This window comes from Lepidochelys kempii, chromosome 1 (genome assembly GCF_965140265.1).
Source record: "Lepidochelys kempii isolate rLepKem1 chromosome 1, rLepKem1.hap2, whole genome shotgun sequence".
Classification (NCBI taxonomy): Eukaryota; Metazoa; Chordata; order Testudines; family Cheloniidae; genus Lepidochelys; species Lepidochelys kempii.
Window position 1 is genome coordinate 286,315,667 of NC_133256.1, and position 27,425 is coordinate 286,343,091.

At 40.3% G+C, this 27,425-nt stretch overlaps 1 protein-coding gene across 4 annotated transcripts in view; it reads right to left on the minus strand.

Moving 5' to 3' along the window:
- Positions 1-256: 256 nt before the first annotated feature.
- NUP107 (nucleoporin 107) overlaps positions 257-27,425 on the minus strand; it is a 48,891-nt gene continuing 21,722 nt past the window's right edge. For 3 of the 4 annotated variants that reach the window (XM_073327831.1, XM_073327832.1, XM_073327833.1), the window contains 17 exons: positions 27,011-27,124; positions 23,256-23,346; positions 17,247-17,323; positions 16,615-16,674; positions 13,481-13,626; positions 13,324-13,372; positions 12,032-12,101; positions 11,401-11,519; positions 7,613-7,651; positions 6,763-6,913; positions 5,310-5,416; positions 4,237-4,339; positions 3,818-3,978; positions 3,365-3,490; positions 2,425-2,538; positions 1,521-1,688; positions 257-617 (listed from right to left, as the gene is read on the minus strand). In XM_073327831.1, the coding sequence (XP_073183932.1) occupies positions 510-617; positions 1,521-1,688; positions 2,425-2,538; positions 3,365-3,490; positions 3,818-3,978; positions 4,237-4,339; positions 5,310-5,416; positions 6,763-6,913; positions 7,613-7,651; positions 11,401-11,519; positions 12,032-12,101; positions 13,324-13,372; positions 13,481-13,626; positions 16,615-16,674; positions 17,247-17,323; positions 23,256-23,346; positions 27,011-27,124 (1,803 nt within the window). In that variant the 3' untranslated portion in view covers positions 257-509. The remainder of the gene's footprint in view (positions 618-1,520; positions 1,689-2,424; positions 2,539-3,364; positions 3,491-3,817; positions 3,979-4,236; positions 4,340-5,309; positions 5,417-6,762; positions 6,914-7,612; positions 7,652-11,400; positions 11,520-12,031; positions 12,102-13,323; positions 13,373-13,480; positions 13,627-16,614; positions 16,675-17,246; positions 17,324-23,255; positions 23,347-27,010; positions 27,125-27,425) is intronic. The other variant, XM_073327834.1, reaches the window with a different exon arrangement.

Sequence of the window (27,425 nt, forward strand, 5' to 3'; positions counted from 1 at the left end):
CATTTATTTTAATATATATTATGTTTATAGCTGCCTTCACTTAGTTTCTAAACCAGGTCAGTTTGTTAACCAGCACAGTCTTCTTCCTCAACTGAGGGATCATGGCTTCTGGACATTCTTCTGCTGGTGGCTGACAGTTCCAGTCCACAAGTGGCTCCTTTGGAATTGCCTGATTAAGTGAAGGGGTCTGTTCACATATTTGGAGTCACTTGCAGCATTGGGGCCCTAATGTACATTTTTATGTTAGAATCAACAAACAATAGGGTTTCTGCTTATGAAGCAATTTTATTGGAAAAACATTTAAGAAAAAGACTGTATATCAACTTGCATCAAGTATTTAGTCGGCATTTTTCCAAACACAGATATTCAAATCTGAGTTTAATTTTACAAAAGACACTACTACCCCAAAAATGTATGTATTTTTCAAACAGAACAGGATGTCCAGACTTCCCATTTATAAATGGGGACTTGCCATTCAAAAGTTCCTGTCAATAACTAGAATGGTAGAACTATGATTGTATTTCATATCCCAGAGGATCAAGACCCTGGTCCAAAAGCATTAGAGAAGACTCCCTCAGCTTCTGTAGCAGCTTTCTGAGTTCTTCCTTAGAAAACACCTAAAAATAAAAGATACATACATGAGATCATATCTTCTTTACAGAGGAGACAGATCTGCAAGTAAACAGTGGTTTAAGTATGCTGCTTAACTTATGTCTAGGCACTCTCAACACTTGGTCTGACAAATAGGTTAGAAAAAAGAACTCCATGATCAGGTGTCAGGATTGGAAGAGAGTGACAGAGTATGCAAAGTGAAACAACCAACCTCAAAACCCACTCACTAACTCAAAACAGCTTGATGTTTCCACTAGAAAGATCAGCAGGGAAATAGGCAATATTAACATATATGTTTGTTGTCACTAGGCTTCAGAGTCCATACCAACTGAATTGAGCAGGTCATAGCTCTTACAGCTGATGGTTTACCTGCAAACTCTGCAAGACAATCCATTACTGATTCACAATGGAAAAAGATTTTTTCACAGCCATAAGGACTAGAAACATAAAGGCATTAAATTTACAAAAGCCCTGACACACTGTATCAGTGAGTACTGGGTCAATAAGATCTCTACCACCGATGAAATGTAATGGCAGGGTAATAAATCTTGATTACAATTAAAAAAAAAAACAAAAAAAACCACACCAAAACCATACAAATGGCACCATGCAGAAGAATGATATATTGGTTATCTTAATATTTTCTGTGTAATTCTCATGGCCCTTATCAACTCTGAAAGAAAGCATAGCAAAAAACTCACATAAAATGTTAACTGTGTCAGGAAATCCTTTACTGCTGCAAGTAACAGGATTAAACAGTATGACCTAGTGTTTGTTTTTCTAACTGTAGCTTCATGACTTCATTTACAAACACACATTCTGTAGTTTTAAATTTACTAAACAATTGTGGATTTCTTTAAATTAGATTTAAAATGCAAATAAATAAGTGATTTTGAGCTTTGTCTCACCACATAGAGCTTGTGTCGCTCTGAAGCGACCACATCAGCTAGTCTCAGGCATTCCTGGTACTGTCTGGTGCTGTGTAAAACTGTATGAAGTAGAAAGCAAATCATAGGCAGGCACAGTTTTCGCAGCAAGATCATCTGATGTGTTCGTTCAGGGTCATCTTCAGCATCCTTACCATAGAAAAGCATGTGTTAGTTACAAGTACATTCCTTTACTAGGTTTTATTATATTGTCCTCAAAACAACAGTACTTCTGCCCAATTCTAACTGTCAGGGGGGAAAAGTAATGCAGCAAAATATAGTGGAAATAACACATATTTACAAGTTTTGAAGACTTAAAATCAGTTTACAAATGGTTATTGTATTGCAAAGAAAATGATTTTCCCTAAAAATTTAACACAAAAAAGAAAATTAAGTTTCATAATAGGGTATTTCCCTAAGTGTAGACTGGTTGCCATCTCCACATTTTGCCTGTGTCCAGTTAAAGCAGTCCATGTTTTCCAACCATATTTAATGTATTGTGTAAACTTCTTTCAGGTAGATTTGTCCTGCAAATTCACATTCTGATCGCAAGCAATGCGGAAGCCAGCTTCTAGTTGAAGGAGTTTGGAAGAAACTACTCCTGTGAGCATGCTATTCTTTAGATGTTCACTACACGGTTTCTTATACCTCCTCTGATGAATCTGGTACTAAACACTGTCAGAGACAGGAATCTGGACTTGATGGGGGCAATTCTCATATTCCCAACCATAGGGAAAAAAATCCATTCATGGTGATAGTCAAGTCACCAGAGTGAACTGTAACTGAGCAGCAACAGCAAGTGAGACTGGGAAGCACTAATATCTCCTATTGTTGGGTAGAAACAGCTTTTTGGAGGCCTGTTCTGGGGTACAAGAGTGCATTTTACCTCTCTGACATCAACCATCCATCCTCCATCAACAAATAGCAAGACATTGTACATTTTCTCTTTCACATCAGCTGTTACAGCATCCAAGAGACCTTTCCAAATACCATAATCCATCTGAAGGAGAAAAACAGAGTAAACAGAATATCCAAGGCCTATTTTAACAGAACAGATATTTTAATCTGACGTATAGACATTGACAGATCTAATTCTAAATACAAATCTTAAATTTTAGCTGTTGGCTGAAATGCCAGCTGCTAATAGACATCATCATGCATGCTTAATTACCTACATAAAGAGAGTTAAACAGAGAGTTTTGAAGCAGGCACAGCCATAAGAGGAAGATGATAATATTTTGACAACTTATTTTACCATATCTCCAGAACAAGATTGCAGGTTTCAATTAAACAACCTACAGTATATTTTGTACTTGTCAACAGGTGAAGTCTATAAAGAGGGTCTTTTGGTGAGAAAAACCTGCAACATCTTTTATAAGAGGGTAGTAAAATACAATAGATCATCACACAAAACAGCATTCTCCCTCACTTTCCAGTGAAGATTTATTAGCAGAATGTAGTAGTGAGGTCTCGTATTACTAAGACTGAATATTTTTACAAAATTATACAATAGAATATTTTCTAGTATATTATGATGTACTATAAGAAAGATTAAATACAGTTGTAAAATATAGGCGCGCTTTATATAAATATAGGAGTGCTTTACTAGGTTTGATTTTTTAAATTCATTTTCAGTATTCAAAATTCAGTAATTCATAAAATGGATCTCCCAATCAATGTGAATTAGTACATTTCTACTGTATTAAAAGTGGACTGTCCCTCTGAAACAGGGACTATTGTAATGTAGAGTATTTATGTGATTATTTTTACATTTCAAAATACTTTGTCGACAAACTTTGAGACTAACATCTACGCATTCTGTATACCTCATACTTCTTCTCTTTATGTTCATGGGCCACTCTCTCAGTGAAGCTTGCTTGTGTCAGCAAAGTAGGCTTCTGTGGAGCTGAGTTCATGTGTTTAAACCACTCATTGAACGTTTCATGGGCTTCCTAAATTGCATTGGGAAAAAAACATTTGCTAAAGATTGCTACTCAGATTTTGATCTGTGAATTGCTCAAGTTACACTGATCGCCTTGTTAAGTTTTTACAATAGAAGAATTTAGCACATCTTGCTTCTCCCAAGTTACTCAAGAGTCAACATTTGTCAACAGTGCAGAAAAACAGCACCACTTTGTAACATTTCAACTACAGTGCACATTTGCTCAAATATGTACATGCTTCTCTAGAGCCATTTCCAATCCTAAAATAAGAGGCGAAAATTATAGTTACCCGTAAGTGATTTCAAGTACCCAACATTTAGTGTATTTGATTCTTACCAGGTATGCTCTGATACATAAATGCTCTCTTATAGCATTGTCATCTTCAGCTGGCAGCGGACTATCCATTCCTTGTTCCTCCCACTGATTGTATATTTCTGCTATGGAATCTTGTGGAATCTTCACAAACACATCTTTTGCTGCTTCATGTTTCTTGGATGCTGTGACAATGCGATTTAGAATTTCAGTACTTTTATAATGTTGTTACAAAATTGGTTAATGCTGGTGACAAACTTATGATACAATTTTGCTATAATTTCAAGATGGAGGATACTTGCCCTCTTCACTGTCCTAGTCATGCTCTTTAATGAGCTATATGATTTTAGCCCAAATCTAACGTTCTTAGATTGCTGAGACTAACCGTCAATGAGACTATGTTAAAATCTACTACCCAAATAAAATCTGTAAAGTGATAATACCCAAGAACTTCCTCATTATAGCATTGCTTTGCTTAAGTGCTTCAGCCCTCTGTCCAGGATCAAATACCAGCCAGTCAATCACATCAATCTTCAAGCGATCTTCCTGTAAAAGCACACTTATTAGACTTAAGATCTTTTTCAAGGATAAAGCAAATTGTTAAATACACTTGGTTCTGGATATTAAATAGCGTCCTATGAAGAAGTCTCCAGACAGCATTACGGGACGCTTATGGTAGACTGGTTTAACCACAGTTTTACTACCAAAAACATTTGGAAAAACTTTCTCTGGTATCCTAATTCCACCCAAAATCTATTCCAGTCAAAGTTTCAGTTAATTACTATCCACCGGACAAGCTGCTGATTTGCACTTCAAAATCTTGCTCTCTCTTTCTTTAAAAGTTAAGAGTTTCTTGGACAGACTGAAATAGTACATATTTGCCAAATGGTTCCTCTAGCTCCACTTGGCCAGTTGCTCGCATACCATACTGTGGGAAAGTGAGTTCATGGCTAATTACAGAATCGATCACCAAAGTACTGCATAGCTGCTGTTGAGTGGTGTTGACAAGGAACCTAAGGCAGGAGGCAAGTTTTCATTTTCCACTTTAATTTAGATATGCCAGTCAGTCATGTGCTAAAGTGAAGGTCAGATCAAAGACTTGTTCTTGAGATGGAGAAGACAGACTGAACAAATGCACACTCTTACATCAGGATGAAGATTTAGTTTTCCAAAATTTATAAAAAGTTCTTCACCACTTTCACATCTTTCCCAGAGGCGTGTTATTGACTTAATCTCCATTTACTATTTACTCTCTGAAGAGTGGATATACTCAACACATACTGCAGCCATGAAAGATCAAGATATGCAAAAACCAAACCCACAATATGAATTCACTTGTTTCAACTCTTTGCCTACCTCCCCCCCCGCAAAGTAAGTGTCACTCTCTCTTGCACATGCTTTCTGCATTTGCTTGAAAACAAAAATATGCACACTGTAGGTAAAGAGAGTCTTGTTCATGAATACTGCACACTGGAATTTTTGTATTGCTGGCTGAAATCTGTACATAGATATTTACCTCTGTTGTTCCAGCATCTAGTGCAAGGTCATGGTGAGTGAACTCGCCAGTATCTTTCTTGCGAATGTTTTCAACAACAGTTTTTGTTATGGTTGCAACATCCAGACCTAAGTTTAAGATAAAATTATATACCAATATTTAATCAATTTTTATAGGAAGTGTATTGATCATTTTATTTTAGTGATTGTCATTCTTATATGACTGTGCTCACTGCAAGGCTGACCTGTATGATCTTGAAATGCAAAACTGACCATCAGCATTAAAGAGAATGACAATTGAGTTTTTAAAGAAAAAAAAATCAAGAACAGTGGGAAGGGACAGTAAAACAATTAAAGTTTAAGTATGCTTCTCAGTCTGTGTAGTAGGACTGATATATAGGCACATTTTTTAAGATCCAGCTGTTCCCAGAACCCTGGACTAAACGAGGCAACACAACTGCTATAATAGTCTAGACTAAGGGAACCTCACAGCAGTGCTTTCGTATTAGTAACTTGTTTGGGAAGAGAGGTTATCTTTGCTAAGTTGTCTCTGGAATAAAAATGCTAAAGAAAAAAACAGACACCCTTCCAATTATGAATATAAAAGGAAGTATACTTATATTGCTATATTGTCTTGTTTTCTAAATAAGATGCACTGTTTCAGAAAAAAAAAACCAAAAAGGAGGCAGAATATTTCCTGGATGAAAGGGTATTTATGAGCAGAGGACATACATAAAAGCTGCATTGACCAACACATTAGACAGCACCACAGTAAAGATACTTCTGCGCAAGAGATTCCAGTTAGAACGTGACAGCTGGCCACTTAGCTGGAGTTTTGTTCAGTAGGGAGGAGAGGAAAGGAAAGGTTGTATGTTAATTTTACAACCACAATGGATGATCAGAAAGCCGCACTGTAAGCAGGATGACAGAGGGACAGCGAGCTTCACAGCTCTGCCAAAGCCTGAGTCATTATATGGGTCTGACAAGAGCCTTTGCTGCGTGCTCCTTAATTCAGGCCTGTGTAGGAATCACAAAAGCCTTGGCCAACTCATCGCAAAAATAAGGATATCATGGATCAGTCAGGCAGTTAACTTGGCATTTTTGTTTCCTGTCTGGTTCGGAAGTGACTGCATATTAAAAAAAATGTAACAAGTTAATTTAGAAAGAAAAATTCAATTCCAGGGAACAGCTATAAAGATAGACTGATCCTCCTGAAACACAGGCCAGTCCGAAAAATGTAACTGTTCACAAAAATGATGTAAATAGTAAATGATGAAATGATGTGAATAACTGATGATGAATGATGTGAATGATGAATGATGAAATGAATGAATAACTGTTCACAAAAATGATGAAAATAGTAAAAACTGACCAACATTTGTGTAACTGGGATCAGTAATAACGGAACTAATGTTTCTGAAAGGTAACATCGTCAGGCAGAAAAAGCTTATAAGGCTAACATCAGCATTTCTTACCTGCTTCCTTTGCTAGTTCAAGGCAGTGGTGCCGTTGCTCAGTTTCAGTGACATCTTCCAAAAATACAGCATATTGAGCAACAGCTAGCTCCTGAGGTAAGTGGCTGACATAAAATGCTATTAGATCTGTGTGCTTCTCACTTATCAACCGCTGCAGAATAAAAATAAGTATTAAATATAATGGTAATGAATATGCTTCTGTACAGAACACATTCTATATTCCCTGTTTATATTTTTTACACATATACCCCGCCCCCCCCCATCATGATGAGTATCAGAATGCTGAACACCAAATTTCTAAAAAACAAGATTTGACAAAAAGATTCCATTGGATCTTCATTTACAAGCAGGGGTCTGTCAAACTGGTTCTCACTTACGCCTTGTCTACACTATGGGGGTAAGTCAGCCTAAGTTACGCAACTCCAGCTATGTGAATAAGGTAGCTGGAGTCGACGTAGCTTAGGTTGACTTACTGCAGTGTCTGCACTGCATTGGGTTGACAGGAAACACTCTCCTGTTCACTTACCTTATGCTTCTCGTTCCGGTGGAATACCGGAGTTGACAGGAGAATGATCTGCAGTCGATTTAGCAGGTGGCTCGATTGCCGCAGCATCAATCACTGGTAAGCATAGACATGTCCCTACGCATTGCTAACACAAGCTCTGGTATGTGCAAGTGAGTTCCTGTGCATCTAGTAGGATGCATCAAATACTTTTCTTAGCTCTTCCTTAAGCATTTTCATTTGTTGCATTAAAATATGCTACAGTAACTTTAAAGTTTCCTTTTATTCCCTCACCCCTAACCATAGCTGAACAGGGCAGAAAAAGCCCCTATCCTTTTGAAAGCTTACCTGAATGTAGGTCTTTAAGATTTCAACAGAGACTTCCTCCTTAATGAGAAAAAGAGATTTTAATTTTAAGTAAAATAGCAGCAAAAGCAACTATGCATCTCTTTTTGCCATTTTTCCCATTGCACTCATAAGATTGCCACAGTTAGATGCAGACACAGAGCTAGCTGAATATCACTGCTTCAGTAATTTACTCACTGCAAGCAAGCTCTGGTGGTGGACCCATTTCTATGGTCTGCTCTTGGAGGCTGGTGGTCCCCTGGTCCCAATGAGGTTTTGAAAATGCTCGGGGGATTTTAGTGCTCAGCCATTAGACACACACAGTCCAGGAAGATTGAAGTGTTCTCCCACTGGCTTGAGTGTGTTCCCACACATCAGGAATGATTTATGTCCATTTACCTCCTACAGGACAGGCCCCACAAGGAAAACAACAGAATACCACTGGCCATCACATACAGCCCCCAGCTAAAACCTCTCCAGCACATCATCAACGATCTACAACCTATCCTGGAAAATGATCCCTCACCTCTCACAGACCTTGGGAGACAGGCCAGACAGCCCCCAAACCTGAAGCAAATACCCACCAGCAACTACACACCACACCACAGAAACACTAACCCAGGAACCAATCCCTGTAGCAAACCTCGTTGCCTTCTCTGTCCCCACATCTACTCTAGTGACACCATCATAGGACCCAACCACATCAGCCACACCATCAGAGGCTCATTCACCTGCATGTCTACTAATGTGATATATGCCATCATGTGCCAGCAATGCCCCTTTGCCATGTACATTGGCCAAACCAGACAGTCCCTACATAAAAGAATAAATGGACACAAATTGGACATCAGGAATGGTAACACACAAAAGCCAGTAGGAGAACACTTCAATCTTCCTGTATAGTCTATAATAGATTTGAAAGTAGCTATACTTGAACAACAACAAAAAAAACCTTCAGAAACAGACTTCAAAGAGAAACAGCAGAACTAAAATTCATTAGCAAATTTAACACCATTCATTTGGGCTTGAATAGGGACCGGGAGTGGCTGGCTCATTACAAAAGCAGCCTTGCCTCTCCTGGAATTGACACCGCCTCATCTATTATTGGGAGTGGACTACATCCACCCTGATTGAATTGGCCCTGTCAACACTGGTTCTCCACTTGTGAGGTAACTCCCTTCTCTTCATGTGTCAGTATATTTATGTCTGCATCTGTAACTTTCACTCCATGCATCTGAAGAAGTGGGGTTTTTACCCACGAAAGCTTATGCTCAAATAAATCTGTTAGTCTTTAATGTGCCACAGGACTCCTTGTTGTTTATGTGGATACAGATTAACACAGCTACCCCCGGATACTTGATACCAGTCTGGTTTCTGACCTTGGATTGACTGTACTGCTATTGATGATGGCTGATCTCATCCTGCTGACTGACTAGGCTAAAGCTCGGAGCAGTAGCTATGTTAGTCTGTATCCACAAAAACAACGAGGAGTCCGGTGGTACCTTAAAGACTAAAGCTAAAGCTGTACATGTGGATTTTATTCACTATCAGTAGCTTTGGATACTGCTGATTGAGGTTTTGACATCTCCAGTATTCCCAACCCAAAAAAGTTCAGAAGGGCCCTGCCAAATTCACAGCCATGAAAAACACGTCACAGACCATGAAATCTGGTCTTGTGTGTGCTTTAACCTATACTAGAGAGATACCACAGGGGAGATCAGCATTTCTCAAATTGGGGGTCCTGACCCATAAGAAAGTTGCAAGGGGGGAGGGGGTTGCAAGGTTACTTGGGGGGGGGGGTCATGGTATTGCCACCCTTACTTCTGCACTGCCTTCAGAGCTGGGCAGCTGGAGAGTGGCGGCTGTTGGCCGGGTGCCCCACTCTGAAAGCGGCACAGAAGTAAGGGTGGCAATACCGTACCAGGCCATCCTTACTTCTGCTCTGCTGCTGGCGGCGGCTCTGCCTTTAGAGCTGGGCTCCCGGCCAGCAGCCACCACTCTCCAGCTGCACAGCTCTGAAGGCAGCGCCGCCACCAACAGCAGCGCAGAAGTAAGGGTAGTGGCACCGCAACCTTACCATACAATAACCTTGTGACCCCCTCAACTCCTTTTTGGGTCAGGACCCCTACAGCACAACACCCTGACATTTCAGATTCAAACGGCTAGAATCATGAAATTTACGATTTTTAAAATCCCACAACTGTGAAATTGACCAAAATGGACCATGAATTTGGTAGGGCCTAGTTATGAGTCATGCCCCCCCACACGTCTTAAGATTTTTTTTAAAAAATTTAAAAAATTGAGTTTTTATGGATTTTGACCTTTTGGGATACACACTCAAATCACATTTGCAAACTTGTCTCTAAACCATAAAATGAGAATCTCGTGCTAAAAACATGCCTCCAGGACCTGCAGCTTTAAAAAAAAAAATCACAAGAGTTTGCAAAACTGCATCTTCTTTGTGGGATTCAGTGAGGGTTGTTGGAGTGGCCCTTAATCAAGTTCACTCTTTCCCCTCAGAGTGTAGTATTCAACTACTCATTTTTCCTCCTAACTTACTACTGTGAAGTTGCCCCTGCAGTAACTATAGTAGGTTGATACCTAGTTTAGTGCAGCTTTAGATCTGTTTTTACTACTTTCCCAGTGTCTGGCTGAGAAAGACTTAGCTGAATGCAAACTGGCTTTGACTGAAATCCTGACAAGATTAAAGGGATGATTGTAGTTATGAGAAAACATCTAGAAGAATGGGATGAAATGGCATCAACGTCAGTTAATAAGGATACATGACTGTCTTTTGCCAAAATGGTTTGTAGTCTGGGGTTTCTACATTTGCAGGCAGCAGTTCACAGTGCTTTTTATTATCTGTGACTGCATATGGCTGTCAGAGAACGACAGATGTCTGTGTTCACTGAAGTTAGGACAAGAAGTCATGGGCTTAATCTGCAGCAAGGGAGATTTAGGTTACGTATTAGGAAAAACTTTCTAACTAGAAGGGTAGTTCAATTGTGGAATAGGCTTCTAAGGGACATTGTGGAATCCCCATTACTAGAGGATTTTAAGAAAAGGATGGCCCAACACCCGTCAGGAATGGTCTAGGTTTACTTGGCCCTTCTTCAAAACAGGGGGTTGGACTTGATGACTTTTGAATCCCTCCCAGCCCTTATTTCTATGATTCTATGAGGCTACAACTACTCCTTTCTTAGTCAGTCCATATCTGTCAACTAGAGGCTAGGTGACAAATGTGCTATACTTAGGACTACGCTTGAAGAATACCTGAAAGCTTCAGCTGGTGCAGAATGAAGCAGCTTTCTATTTAAGTAGAGGCGCTTATGAACCCATAGCGCCAGGTGCAATTCCAGCTGTTACTCACTGTCTTCAAAACCCTGAATGGTCTTATACCCAGTTATCCGAGAGACCTCTTCTTGCCTCATAGTCATAGTAGCGGAGATGCTCTTAATGCCAATGCCTAAACAGGGAGTTTGGCAGTAGGGTCTTGATCAGTAAATGGCTCCTATGATCGGCATTTGTTCTCCTTGGACAAAAATTTGGCAAGCACTGTAAGATTTAATTTTATTTAGTATTTGGCTGTCTTTTTGTACTGCTTTACTTTTTGTCTGATTTTGATTGTTACTTTGGGATTCTAGGATTAACAACTGGTCTGTTCAGGGCAGTTTATTAGCAATTTGCCATAATTTGTGTACAGTGTGTGTGAGAGATAGATTTTAAATTCAGTGAGCCTAGGTTCCATGACAAGAGGCAGGATATAATTAAATAAAACAAATGGAATGTACCTTTGTCTGCAGTCCCAGAGTGCGGAAAAACAGAATAAGATGCGTCATGAACCGAAGGAGGTGCCCTGGGAGCACACTTCTGTCTTTGGAAAGCCATTTGTTAAATTCATCCATCAAACCTGTAGCCACAAAGTTCATGTCTACATTAGCTTTACAGTGGGGGAGAAGACAACAGCTGAGAAATATTTCAAAACAATGTATTTGTAAAATATAGCAAATAAAAAAAGCGTGAGAGCTAGAATGTTCCAACAGGACTATATCAGTCTTATTAAAGCATAGCTCTCAACATGCTGTTCTAGTCTGAACAATGACAACATTTTTATTCCACCAGTCTTCTTCCCAGATGTATTCATATGAATCTACATACTTTTCTGACTAAATTATATTTTACTACTTTTTACTGCTTGGACTGGCTGAGGTCAATACTAGTCGAGGAGGCAGAGCTAAAGTTCTGATTGTAGAATCTTTATTGTTCGCATCATGTAAGCCAGATTAGAAATCAGCTTGACTTTCAAACTGAGTTCGCATGGTTAGAAGTTAGGAAACATTTTCACTTGTAAGTTCCCATAAAAGTAACTATAAATAATAAAAGGAATTGACCTTTGAAAAAAAGTCACAAAACAAAGCTTACCATCCACATCTCCCAAAATAATGAACTTTTGAATCACATGATAGTGTTCTTGGTTTTCCTCTAAAACTCTCTGAAAAACAGTTCACATTTCCTGTGAAAATCATATACACCATACAATATTACCCATAAATGAATAGGGTGAAGGCTAACCTGAATCAAAGAACTATGCTGAGAATAGCGTACTGTGCAAAGTGCAGGAGAGTATACACCTGGAGTACGGTCAGATACTATGGGTGCCACATAAGAAAAGAATGGAAGAATTGGGGAAGGGGAAGAAAAGGATGTTTAAGAAATTAATGCTGTTCGAAAAAAAAAAATCTATGTTTGTGTTCTTAATGAGAATAAAAGAGCATGATGGAGATGTATACAATTCTAACGGTAAGAGAAAACGGATTCCACAAAACTACTAGAGTGACAGACAAGAAAATGAAGCCCAGACATATATACACACAAAGAAAAGCCTGTGTGCCTTGAGGAACTAATGCATGGAACATACTAGAGAAGCAACTGTAAAGGTCTTAAAACACAAATGTGACATTGTGGGGATAACTAGGCAGGGGTGTATATACGCGTATGCTTGTTAAATCATATTTCTATGCATGCTATCAAGTGAATATTTAACAGGGGATAAATAAATAGGTCTTCAGTCCAATCTTGTGCAAAAAAGGTAATTAATACCCTGAATGTTAAAGGTACTATGGATGTGTGACCTACTTAAGTGAATAAAAACTTACATTGTTCAGATTCATACTATGAATAGTATGCAAAAGCTGAAACCTCTTAAAGGGACACTGAACCAAATCACACATGAAAATTGTATCTAACATTGGTACAAGAAACAAGATCTGAGAAAAAATTCTCTTTTTTCATGTTTCCTACTTCGTACATTTGAGAGCACTTGATAGTCAGCCAGTTTGCCAGAGGAAGTTGGGGTCAAGTGTACCTCATTTTTTGAATTGGTCAGGTTTTTAAGTTGCCCGTATTCCTTTCATTGTCAAAGGGGCTGGCTGGGGGGTGGGATGGGGAGGAAATAATTTTGCAACTTAATTCATTTGCATTCAAAAAAATATCTACTGTGGAGGCAAGAAAATGCTTGGAAATCTATAATAGACCCTTTCAGAAGGAGATTAAAACCAAATGACTTTCTTTTTTTAAAAAAAGAGCTTGCCATTGATTTCTTCAGTCCAGTGCATATTTGAGATCGTTCTGTTAAATACTGGATTAAAAGCAGTTCCCTGGGACAATATAAACACACAAAAATGTTGACTGGAAGTTCTGTATTAAGTATTTACCTTTTTGTCTGTAGCCTGGAGTTCTTCAAAAACCTTTTCTAAAGTCCAGCTTCAAAAGAAGAGAAAAATGAAGGTACAGCAACAGTTAACTCGAATGACTACAGATCACATATGACCTTTATTGAAGTTAAAGGGCACAATAGTACTAAAGACTTACTTTGTTTCTAAATACTCTCTAGGGAGCTCTTCCAGTTCCTCTGTGGTCATTACTGATGTACGGATTTCCTGCTCCACCAGCGAATCCACCATGACCCGGAAATATGCCCAGACTGTATCTTCCCAGGTATCACAAACTGGAAGAAGCTTCATGTTAAAATAAAATAAAAAGTCTGCATTAACAGATCTAGAGAAATGTCAGAAGATGTAATGGCCATATGGGATCCCATCTAAGGTCCATATAGTCCAGTATCCTTTCTCAAATAATGGCCTCTGATGCTTCAAAGAAAGGCACAAGAAATCCTGCTGTAACCCAACCCCATTAGTTAGATGCTGGTTTTATTATGCCCAGAATCATGAGGGTTTCTGTATGTTCCAAAACACTTCGTTTCTTTTAGATTTTTAATCCTTAGTATTGTACTTCTGGAAGTTCTTCCTACCTATATTACACAGATTTTCAAAAGGACCTAAAGGAGCAAGGTATCCAAATCAGAGTCAATGGGATTTGTACACTAAATTCCTTAGGCTCATTTGAAAATTCCAGCCTTTATGCCTAATCCTTTCCTGAATCATGCTAAGCTCTTGGCATCAGCAACATGTTGTGGCAATGAATTCCACAAGCAACTACTACATTGTGTTAAAAAGTTTCGCCTTTTATCAGTTTTAAATTTGATGCTTTTCAATTTTATTGAACATCCCCCTGTTCTATTATACAAAGAGTGAAGACCAGGGCCCAGTCTACCTCCTCTATGCCATCATTATTTTGAATACTTTTATCACATCCCCTTTTCTTCATCTCCTCTCTAACATAAACAACTGCCAGTCCATACCTCTATTCATTCTTCTTTTCCACTTTCTGAATGTCCTCTATTTAGACTCAAACTATAAAGCCGGAAGGGACCATCATGATCTAGTCTGACCTCCTGCACATTGCAGGCCACAGAACCTCACCAACCCACTCCTGCAACAGGGCCATAATCTCTAATAGAGTTACTGAAGTCCTCACATATTAATTTAAAGACTTCAAGTTATAGAGAATCCACCACTTACTCTAGTTTAGACCAGCAAGTGATTCATACCCCATGCTGCAGAGGAAGGTGAAACTCCTCCTGAGGGTCTCTGCCAATCTGAGCTGGGGGAAATTTCTTCCTGACCCCAAATATGGCGATCAGCTAGACCCTGAGAATGTGGGGAAGACCCCCTGAGCTAGACACCTGGGAAAAAATTCCTCTGTAGTAACTCAGAGGGCTCCCCTCTGCCTCCATCCAGTGGCCTATCACCAGCCACTGGAGATATGTGCTAATAGTAGTCACAGGTAGGCCCTATGAGATTGCCTGCAATAGCATCAACTTCATAAACTTAGCAAACTCAGTCTTAAAACTTTGGGTTTTTTGCCTGCACTATTCCCCGTGGAAGGCTGTTTCAGAACTTAACTCCTTTGATGGTTAGAAACCTTCATCTAATTTCAAGGCTAAACTTACTGATGGCCAGTTTATATCCATTTATTCTTGTGCCAACATTGGCCCTTAACTCCTCTCCCTTGAGAGAATGAATCCCTGATATTCAACCACCAAAAGCTTACGAAGTTTCAGAGCAAAAGGTAGGAACAGATGCAAAGAACAACCTAAAGATTATTCAGAAGTGGACAATCAAGACTAGTTAATGGGGCCTGGACTTGGGGCTTGACTGTGCTCATGGCTGCCACAGGGGACACTCCCTGCATGGATCTCATGCCTACATGGAAAGGGGCTCAGCCACCTCCAAGGCAGCCTCCCATTTGCTTCCTCTGGGCTCCAAGGAAAGGATGGACTGTAGGAATCAAAGGGAAGAGTGCGTGGGACATGCAGCAATCATGGACATGCTGCTATTTAAGTCATGGATTTTTATTTAAATTGCTGATGAGAAAAATGTGAACAACAGTCGTCATGGGTGCACCAATATTACTAGCAAGCCCTCGACAAGATATCCACCCTTTCCCAGCTGCTGAGCCTGCCCACAACCCCACTGAGAAGTGCACAGACCCAGCTCTTCCTTCCTAGTTGCTGAACTGGAGTTCAATCACCCTTCCAAAATGCCCTTGCAATCTCAACTGTTATACCACATGCAAAAATCCTCAAAACAAGCACTCATTCCCCTCCCAGATGGTGAATGTGCCCAGTCTAATCCCACATGCAAGATCAGAAAAAGTGTTCTACTATATCTTTTTGAGACAGTGACCAGAACTGAACAGGATATCCCAGATACGGTCGTATAATTCCATTATGTGAATAAATAGAAATATTATCAGTACTACTGTCCATTTGTTTCCTTGAGGATCCTAACATCTTGTTTGTTTTTATTACAGCTACACATTGAGCAGAGATTTTCGCTGATGTGTCAACAATGATGCTCAGATCTTTGAGTTGCTACAGTTAAATTTAGAACAAAGCTGTCTTTTCCCAGGTCCAGATGACTCAGCCAACATACTTAGTGCCCACCTTAAGGAATTGGAAGGATTACATTCTGAGGAAATGAAAAAGATGGGAGTGGGAAAGACACACCAAAAATATGTGAAAGGTCTAAAACCAAGGTTAAAAAAGGAGGATAATTTAAGGTGTTAAAAGGAGTAATGGGAAACAACTGAAAAAGACACAATTTGGCTGAATACAGGAAAAGCCTGACAGCAAGATTAGATTGTAGAATAATCTCATCAGGCGGTGAGGGGTTTATTGGTTAAGACTTAAAACTAGACCACACAAAACACTGAAGATAAATGGGAAATACTCTTGCATCGGCAGGGAGGTGGTCTAAATAACACATTAGGTCCTCTTCCAGCTCATAAGAAAGCTAGTTTAATGTAGCTATCAAAAAATACTAGAAATCTGGACTGACCAAAACAGGAAAATCTGAATTGGTTCTATTGATAGCCAGCAAAACAAACAAAACAGCCTATAAAGTTTGATTGTGCTAGCTTAATTCAGATATGATAATGATGTAAAGGTGTCTATCATGTTTACTATCTTCTTGTTTACAAGGTTTTACAAACATTACACAAGTGACTGTGCTAGCTATCTAAAATTCTGCTCTCAGCTATGAGAAAGAGAAATGCATTTTTACCACAGAAGTAGTACTTATCTTACATGAAGCATCACATACCTGTTTGAGGTTCCCACTGAGTGCTGCGTAGATTGCTCTCTCATATCTATTAAACTGCTCCTAAAACATATATTTAAAAAAAAAATCTCTATTAGAGTTCTTGTTTAACCTCATAATCACTTGAAGTTTTACCAGACACCAATCCATTATAACAGGATCAATTCAGCAGCTTTCAAGAATAGTTAATGACTGCCGTTTCAATGAAGGGCTAAATATACCTCCAACCCCCAAGATACCTTATTAGACAATACTATATTGAGTTGGGAGAAAGGTGAGATTTTTTCCTGACCCCGGTGCATCTTCTTATGCCAAAAAGAATGAAGATCAGCAGTCCCTGTAATTATATCTTAGCTAATATCTACAGTTTCACTCTTATGCCTAAAAAAAACCTAATCCTTTTTAGACATTTCCTAAGCCATTTGCCTCAGTCGTGATGCCAGTTTCACAGATTAATTAGGATACACAAATATACTACACACTTGAGGAATCCTCTTGGAAACACTGAAAAACAAATCCCCCTGAGATGCAAGCACAAAGGGTAGATTCAACTGTGTGGGAATAAGTGTCAGCCTCGATTACAGGGAAAAAAGTTTACCCATTAACAATATCAAGCAACTTAATATTTATCTTACATCTTCTGCCATTCGCCAACAACTGATTTTCCAAATGCATCTATATGGATTCCCTTCCACTGGTTCCAGCTCTGTTCCTATATGTAAAGAATAATTCAAAAAGCAGTGGGTATTTGCAGTTTCACAGAATCAGAGTTCAACACCAGAAGGGACTACCAGATCATTAGTCTGACTTCCAGTATACATCACAGGCCATAAACACCACTCAGTTGCCATACACTAAAACACAACTGAAATTGGACCAGCCCACAGGGGACTAGACTATGTGCCACAGGCTGAATAGGAGGGACTGAGGTGCACCAATGTCCAAGCTCCCTGCAGTGGCAAGGAAATTATTAAGTGAGATATACCCAGATAATCCTGGCAAGTGACTCTCACTCCATGCAGCAGAGGAAGGTGAAATCCTCCTGCCCAAGATCGCTGCCAATCTGATGGGGGCGGGGGAGGGGTGGTGGTGGATTCCTTCCCAATCCCATTTATGATAATCAGTTAGACCCTGAGCATGTGAGCCAGGGCCAGCTAGACAAGCACCTGACTGAGAGAATGCTTGGTGCCATCTAAAAGCCCTGGCCCATATGCCCCATCTCCAGCTGTGGCCATCCCTGATGATCCAGAAGGAGATTAAAAAACCCTCCCAGAATATATTTGGGGTGAAATCCCTTCCTGACCTCTGCAGGTGGCCAGCTGAAACCCAGAAGCGTAAGCTTTTAGGAACATACGACATCAACCACAAGTGAGCCCCGGGGCTGTTGAGCCCTTCCCCCTACCATCACAAGCAACCTCATGATCCAGTTGCACTCATAAATATGTGGTTGTAATCACTAACTGAGGCTGAAGACCACTCCACCTTATAAACCCAATTTTCAACCCCTTTGGAACTTCCCCCAAAATTCAGATCCTCATGAAATTCTGCATACTACTTCTCAGTCCTGGTTGTTTTTCTGCAAAGTGTGGTAAGCATGTTTTAAAATTACAGTACTTCAAAAGTTTAGCTGCAGTTTTGTCCTTAAACAAAAACTTAATTAACAATAAACAGACCTTTACACTCCCACTGCTGGGCTGAGCCAGAGGTAGGGACATGAACAGAGGGATACCCAACTAAAAGGAAACATGGCAAGGCGCCAACTGGCATATGGATCTGTGCTCATTCATCTTGGAAAGGTGATATAGGAGAGGGAGACTCTGGGGTAAGAAATAGATAGATAGATATAGATATAGGGGCAGTACACTGGTGGGACATGGAGGAGAAATAAGGAGGTATAGGCAATCCAGATACAGAGGACTTGATCCTGTGAGATATTGGGCACTCTAGCTCTGATTCAGCAAAGCACCTGTAGCATATGCTTTTTTTTTTTTTTTTTTCCTTCAACTGGACTGGGTCCAGACAGGGCTCGATTCTGCAAGGTACTAAGCATACAGAAGAGGAGGCAGGGAACTTAAAGCTTTCCATGTGGCTCAAAGACATCCCCTTTCCTCCATTCCCCTCTGTTGTACACCATCCTCATTATACCAAAAAGGGGAAATTCTGACTATCAAAACCTTTTATTGACTTGTTAACAGCTGCAGGAATGGAGTCCTGCTTTGGTGAGCTCAGGAGAGCACAATGCTTGGATTGCTGGGATAAGTTAGATAGCACAGAAGTGTGTGATGAAAGATTAAAAAGCAGTGGTGAGGGGCTGTCTGGAAACCTTAAATATTTGTTTCCCAGTCATTAAGATTTGAAGCTTTAAAGAAATGGAGGTGAGAGAGAGTATGCGAGTGTCTCAAAGTAATTTTTGGTGCGTTAGCAGGATTTGGTTGAAACACTTTCAACTTTAATCATTATTAAAGAAATTTCAATGTTAAAGGAATGCCAGAATTTAGATACCAGAGTAAGAACACTGAATAGGGATATGGTACATCTTCAGAAAAGATTACTTCCCTTAATTGAGAAAGAAGGGATAGAACGAAGGGAAAAGCTGGAGACTAAAACACGCAGTATCAACCGGGCTAAAGTTGAGACTGCTCTCTGGCTAGACCCTGAGGAATGGAATGGAGACATTTGGGATTCAGCAAATGAGTCCCCCTCCTCTGAGGAGGAAGGTCCCTCTGTAAAATTAAGACCAGCTATCACACATCACAAATCAGAAGAACATGAGGAAAATTTGAGTGGGGCAGAGCTGGATGAAGAAGGGGATGACAATTATCCATCCACCTCTTCAAAAACAAAGAAGGGAGGTAAAAAGGGAAAAGGGAGTAAAGCTCCAACACACTTTACCAAAATTACCACCCGCCAATATACTCCCATGGAGTTAAAAACAATCCAGGGAGATTTTGCTAAAAAGCCTGAGGAAGGTATAATAGAGTGGCTGGTCCGCCTCTGGGACACTGGGGGTGGATATATATGCCTGACAGCCCAAGAAACTGAGCGCCTTAACTTAGGTGCAGGAATATTCCTGGAACACTCAGAGGGGAACACCCCTAAAACACTTTGGTCTCTGGCTTGTCGATGGGCAAGAGGAATTTACCCAGCAGACCGAGATGAACCCACAGTAATGCACTGGACCAACATAGATGAGGTAAAAACAGCTCTATTAACTGTGGCTGTCATTAGCATGCTTGGCCAAAACCCTCAAGAGTTAGCCTATGAAAGCCCATGGGAGGGTCAGGTAGATGTAGATGATCTCAGACCCCTGCTTAAGGGAGTTCCGAGTAACCACAGGGCTATGGCACTGTCCCTTAGATCAGAAGCTGCAGCACATAACAGTACCTTTCGGGCACTGCTAAACCTTCTGGTGTCATACTTTAGAGAATTCGGAGACATCAGAGCACTGACAGGCAAAGCTAAGATGCGTTCCCTTCAGGGAAACAAGGGGGCACCATCTAAAGGACATAAAAACAAGCGAGAGCCAACCCAGGAGGAAAAGGAGCTTAGAGCCAAGTTGTGGAGACAATGTCTGGCTTTAGGTTATCCCAGAGATGTGATAAATGGACTGCCCACAGAGCGGCTAAAATTATTCATCACCTTTAGAAGAGCTGACTGGGAGACAACTAATGCTACTCCCAGTGCACCTCTGCAGCTCTCTCCGCTTTCCCCACCTGCAGACACCCGGTATACTCCATTGCTGCAGCAACTGCAAGAGTTACCAGAGCAGGGAAACTAGCTTGCGGGGGTCAATCTCCTCTCCTAATAAACCAGCTTAAATCCAAAGAGGAGAAAACAACAGCAAAAGACCCCCGGATAAATGTAACTGTAAATGACAAACACATTATTCCTTTCTTAATGGACACAGGGGCTCAAATGTCCATGATTAAGCGAGAAAGTTTTCAGGGCTCGCCACCTACTGGCGGAAAGCAGGTACTTGTTACAGGAGTAAATGGCAGTACCATAACTTACCCATTAGTTAAGATAAAACTGGATATCCCATTGCAACCCCACCATCAGCCCCGAAAATATGAGGTGATTTTGGGCAATGCCAACATACTGGGCATGGACGTTTTAAGAGGAAAGAAGGGAAGGATTAATGGGGAAAGATGGGCTTTTGGAGTCAGTTCTGTTCCTCATGCCACCCACCTGAAAGAGGAAAGCCCTCCCCACTATTCTGTAAACTTAGCAGCGCGCCTGCTCTCCCGCCCTCAACAGTAACAAACACAAAGCAGTATAATGTCCTAGCTGAGGCCATAAGCCCTGTTACTGACCTGATCAAAGATTTGGAACAGCGAGGAATTTTAATTCGTACCCACTCTCGCTTTAATTCTCCTGTGTGGCCCATCAAGAAACCAAATGGCAAATGGAGACTCACTATAGACTATAGGAAGCTAAACAGTAACACTGGACCATTAACTGCAGCAGTCCCTAGCATAACAGATATTGTAAACACCATACAAACCTGGGATAAACCCTGGCTAGCAGTATTAGATGTAAAGGACATGTTCTTCATGGTCCCTTTGCAACCAGCTGACCAGGAAAGATTTGCTTTTACTTGGAGAGGTGTACAATACACTTTTACCCGAATGCCACAAGGGTTTAAACACTCACCCACTATTTGCCATGGGGCACTGGCAAAGGTCCTAGATGACCTTATACTGCCACCCAATGTACAAACTGTGCAATACATTGATGACATCTTAATAGGTGGGAAAACCTCAGAAGAGGTACAGGAGGCTATGAATCAAATCAAAGGAGCACTAGAAGTCCTTAATTTAGAGTTACCAGCTGAGAAATGCCAAGGTCCCTCCCAAGAGATAAAATTCTTAGGTACTGTATGGATGGGAGGTAGGAGGTCTGTGCCTAATGACACTGTGCAAGAGCTAAATCAGGCACCCTCCCCTGAAAGTAAAGATCAATTGAGACAGATTTTGGGAACCCTGGGGTTTTGGAGAAAACATGTACCTGGCTTTGCCATTATAGCCAGACCATTGTACAATTTGTTAAAGAAAAGTGCTGCCTGGGAATGGGCTCCTGCCCATGAGGAAGCCCTCAGGCAACTGATAGGGGAGATACACACCTATCAGGCTCTGGGTCCCATACATCCTGAAGCCCCATTCCATTTGTACCTAACTCTGGGAGCCACTGGAATGTCTTATGCTCTCTGGCAAGAAAGTGACACTGCTCCCAGATGACCAATTCAGTTTGGTTCCAAGTCATGGCAAGGGTCACAGGCTAACTACACACCTTATGAGAAGGTGCTTCTGGCAGCTTACACAGCCTTGAGAGAAACTGAGGCATTAACTCAGGATAAGGACATCACAATTCACACTCCTCTTCCAATCATTAAACCTATATTGGAAGGGAAAGAGTTACCACCTGGTGTAGCACAAAAGATGACTATCCAAAGATGGGCACTTTACATACACCACAGGGTAGGGAGTGCAGACACTGCACAAAACCCCACTATGATTCAGGAATCCCTATGGAAAGTAGGAATGCCTGATGAATACCGCCTACCTCCACAGCAGTCTCCCATTAAGGATGCTGCCCCATTTGATCCTTCTAAGCCTGAGGGAGTATGGTTCACTGATGGCAGTGCCAGGCTGGTCAAAGGAAAATGGAAGGGAAAAGCTGCAGCAGTGCCTGCAGACACCTCTGCAGCACCCCTAACTGCTGAAATTGATGGGTCAGCACAACTTGCAGAATTAGCTGCAATTAAACTGGCCTGTGAAGCAGGAGCCACCGCAGTATATACGGACTCCTATGCAGTATGGGCAGGTGCCACTCAGCGGATCACTAACTGGAAAAATAACCACTGGGAAATAGGAGGTAAACCAGTCTGGGGACTGGAATACTGGAAGTGGTTATATCAGCATGCCCTGCAACAACCCCTGTCTATAGGACATGTCTCAGCTCATCAGAGGAATAATACCCCAGCTGCACAGTTAAACGATTTAGCCGATGCAGCTGCCCAGCTCTTTACCACACAAGTAGAATGGGAACGCTTATATTCATGGTTACATGATAATCTAGGACACACAGGAAGTGATGAGTTAGTGCGGCAAGCACATATCAGGGGGTGGCCTATCACCCACAGACAGGCTAGAGACCTGGTGCAAGCCTGCACTATTTGTGCTGAGACTAGAAAACATATAGCAGAAGGACAAAGGTTTGCCAGGCTAAGAGATGGAAAAACACTATGGGCAACCTGGCAGGTCGACTATGTTGGACCACTGCCCACTACAAGGCAGAGGTGGAAATACATCTTGACTGGGGTAGAAATTGTTTCAGGGATTGGTTTTGCATATCCAACCCGATTGGCAACAGGGTTGTCCACAGTTATGGGACTAAACTGCTTAACAGCAATTGTCCCAATGCCTCAAGAAATCCAATCAGATAATGTTAAAGTATTCATAAGGTGTCAGGTATAAAGACAAAAAAGGTTCCTCCTCACCATACACCTGTGAAAGTGTTTTCAAAACACAAAAGGGCCTTAAAATGACAGCAAAGAGCTGTGCTTCCTTTAGACAGATCCAGACAACAAGAAAATCCTATGCCTTCTTTCTGGGTCTGCTTCAGATAAATTTTGATCTAGGTACCTCCATTTACATTCGGATCATGATATAGTTTCCACCCTTCAAGAGTTGCAGCTCTCCAGGCCTGACCACATCGTTTGCACAAGCGTTGTGCCTGTAAAACAACAAAGGACATTCTGAGCAACAGTTTTCAAGGCAGCAAAAGCACATATTCTCCTCTAGTGATGCACAGATGTTAGAACATGGTTAATCAACAAAAGTGTTTCTTTGCACAAACTAATGTGCTTATGTTTTGGCAAGTCTAAACTCAAACTAAAAGGATCTTAAAATAAAAATTCCAGGTTATTTTTTTTCATTGGTTTTATTTTCCAGGGAATGTATATAGGACTTTTCAGTAGGTATTTTCAACAGCGCAAGAGAAGTACCATAGTACAACCACCTATTTTTTTCATCAAGAGCTATGCTGGCTTAACCCATTGTCGTATATTCTTCACTTCTAACTACTTGTTTTTAGGGCTGTCGATTAATCGCAGTTAACTCATGCGATTAACTCAAAAAAATTAATCGCGATTCATCTCAGTTTTAATCGCACCGTTAAACAATAAAATACCAATTGAAATTTATTAAATATTTTGGATGTTTTTCTACATTTTCATATATACTATATTCTGTGTTGTAACTGAAATCAAAGTGTATAATATTTTTATTACAAATATTTGCACCTTAAAAATGATAAACAAAACATAGTATTTTTTCAATTCACCTCATAGAAGTACCGTAGTGCAATCTCTGTCGTGAAAGTGCAACTTACAAACGTAGATTTGTTTTGCTACATAACTGCACTCAAAAACAAAACAATGTAAAATTTCAGAGCCTACAAGTCCACTCAGTCCTCCTTCCTGTTCAGCCAATTGCCAAGATAAACAAGTTTGTTTAATTTACAGGAGATAATGCTGCCCGCTTCTTATTTACAAAGTCACAGACATTGCAAGGTAGTTATGTGCCAGATATACAAAACATTCGTATGCCCCATCATGCTTCGGCCACCATTCCAGAGAACATATTTCCATGCTGATGACGCTTGTTAAAAAAATATGTTAATTAAATTTGTGACTGAGCTCCTTGCAGGAAAACTGTATGTCCCCTGCTCTGTTTTACCTGCATTCTGCTATATATTTCATGTTATAACAGTCTTGGATGATGACCCAGCATATATGTTGTTCATTTTAAGAACACTTTCACTGCAGATTTGACAAAACACAAAGAAGGTACCAATGTGAGATTTCTAAAGAGAGCTACAGCATTCAACCCAAGGTTTAAGAATCTGAAGTGCCTTCCAAAATCTGAGAGGGATGAGGTGTGGAGCATACTTTGAAAAGTCCTAGAAGAGCAACACTCCGACACGGAAACTACAGAACCCGAACGTCAAAAAGAAAACCAACCATCTGCTGGCGGCATCTGACTCAGATAATGAAAATGAACATGCGTTGGACTGGATTGCTTTGGACTGTTATCGAGCAGAACCAGTCATCAGCATGGATGCATGTCCCCTGGAATGGTGGTTGAAGCATGAAGGGACATATGAATCTTTAGCGCATTTGGCATGTAAATATCTTGCGACGCCAGCTACAACAGTGCCATGAGAATGCCTGTTCTCACTTTCTTGTGACATTGAGAACAAGAAGCGGGCAGCATTATCTCCTGAAAATGTAAACAAACTTGTTTGTCTGAGGGATTGATTGAACAAGAAGTAGGACTGAGTGGACTTCAAGGTGCTAAAATTTTACATTTTTTATTTTTAATGCTGTTTTTTGTACATAATTCTACATTTGTAAATTCAACTTTCATGATAAAGAGATTTCACTACAGTACTTGTACTAGGTGAATTGAAAAATACTATTTGTTTTTTTACAGTGCAAATACTTGTAATCAAAAATATAAAGTGAGCACTGTACACTTTGTATTCAGTGTTGTAATTGAAATCAATATATTTGAAAATGTAGAAAATATCCAAAAATATTTAAATAAATGGTATTTTATTATCTTTTTAATCACTTGACAGCTCTAGTTGCTTTAGATGAAGTCTTTTATAGCTTATGAAAATATGCCCCTTGGTGCAAAGGCCTAAAATCCATCTTTTTGGGTGCAATTTTCCAAGGTGATTGAGGGTACCCAACTCTCAGGTACTTTGGAAAATTCAATCCTTTGTGCTGACAACATAAATCAGGCTACATAATGCCATGAATAGTCTTACTCCAGAAGTCTGCTTCCCCCAAAGCCAATTTTGGGACCTACTCTAGCTATATGAATATACAGCAGAAGTAAAAGCAATAGGGAGGAAAAAAAAATAGGCTTCTGTGGACTGTAAGCAAGCACACACTGTTGAAGGTTACTCATCTCACACCCAATTACTTATCTAACAGATGAATCAATTCCATGACTGACAGAATTGTCAGAATAGTGAGGCAGACTGTGTTAAATGGTCATGTTTTCAAGCTGCAGTCTGCAGTAACTGATCACTTTTGGGAATGTTGATGAAGAGGGAAGAAAACTGAAAAAATTGATAGCTAGGGATAGTGGGATAATACTTTCATCTATAACAAGTGACTATATTCCTACGTTCCTAAGATTGTAAGATCTTTGGAGCAGCAACTTCTTCCCCCCTCATTATGCATGGGTACAGTGCCTAGCATCCTGGCAGCCCCTAGCCACCACGGAAGCCTTCATATGCTGCCTAATACAAATATTTAATTTAATTATTGATCATGAAAACCACTGGCACAATGGGGAGCCTCTCCCCAAGAGAGACCCAGGATAGGAACTGCAAGGGTGCTGTTGAATTGAGAGCACAGCACATACCCATGGCAGTCTGACCTCACAGTGACAGTGTTGTAATTCCCCTCAAATTTGTGGGCAATAGTAAATTTACACCACAAATTACGTAAGGTATTATTTAAAAAAAAAAAAAAAAAAGGCAGAGCTACATTCAGCCAAAGGATTAATGGAAGAGAAGAGTAACCTCTTTTGTGCTGTTCAAAAGCACAAACTCCTAATATCCTATTCATGCCCATCCATGAGTTCTTCAGAGAGATTCGACTATTGAAGCATTTATGGCTTGCCAGGGACAACAGAAGAAGAAGAAAAAAGGAAATGAAGTAGAGTCATCTTTTTCCTAGTAAACCTGAAATCCAGGTGCTATTTTCATAGCTTCAAATCAGAGTCATCATTAATGATGGTTTTGGTTGTGGTAGACATTAAGAATGGCTTCCTTTCTTAAAGGATTATATCAGCAAAGAGAAAAAGCACCCTTGCAATTCACTACTAGACAGAAACCTGAAAGAATCAATTGTGCTATTTTTCAAATTTGTACAGCACTAATACGTGAAAAAGGAGGTACACGTGATAATTTAATGGTTTTGAAAGGCCCAGTTTACAAACTCTTTCAGATGTTCTAACTGTATCATACAGCACTGAGCAGTCAGTACTAAGTCATTTTAGCACCAAGCAGTGCTACTAATGTGCTGGCCTGACAACCCTAAGTCCAATTTATCTACCATAATGCCTGCTCTCAACTCAAAGTTGCACTAGTTTAACTAAAGGCATGATTTTAAATTCAGTGTGTGGACACTCATATCAGTTAAAACCTGCTTTATAGCAGTTTAGCTAACATGTGACATCAGCACTTGTAATCGGATGAAAACTAAACTGATATAAGCGTGTCCATACAAAAGTTTGTACTGGTTGAACTAAATCAGTTTTTAAAACGTTTGAACAAGTCTGAAGGAAAGGGAAGGACACTACAGGTTTCTGTGGCTTACCTCATCCGTCATCCCAGCTCTGATAAGAGTGAAAAGGTATTTGAGTAACCTGGCATCATCTTCTCGATCCAAATCATCGAGTGGCATTTTCTGTCTTACGGGGGCATCTGGGTCCTACAAGAAAAAAAGAAAGAAAAAAGGGACAATGAATCCTCCATCCCCTACACTGCAGACATTTCCCTCTGTATGCATGTCTCAAAGGTTCTCAATGATAGTAAATCCATCTGTACTCACTTTCTCATGTTGACAACAGTCTGACTAGTCTGCCTAAAAACTGGCATTACATTCCTCTTCACCTCCCCAGTCACTGAGCCCGAGAGATTACTGTTCATCAATTTCAATCCTTTCGCCTTCCCAAAAGCCCTGTCTTCTCGCTCCTTTCCCCACAAACATTTCCCCCTTGTAATCTACCTCT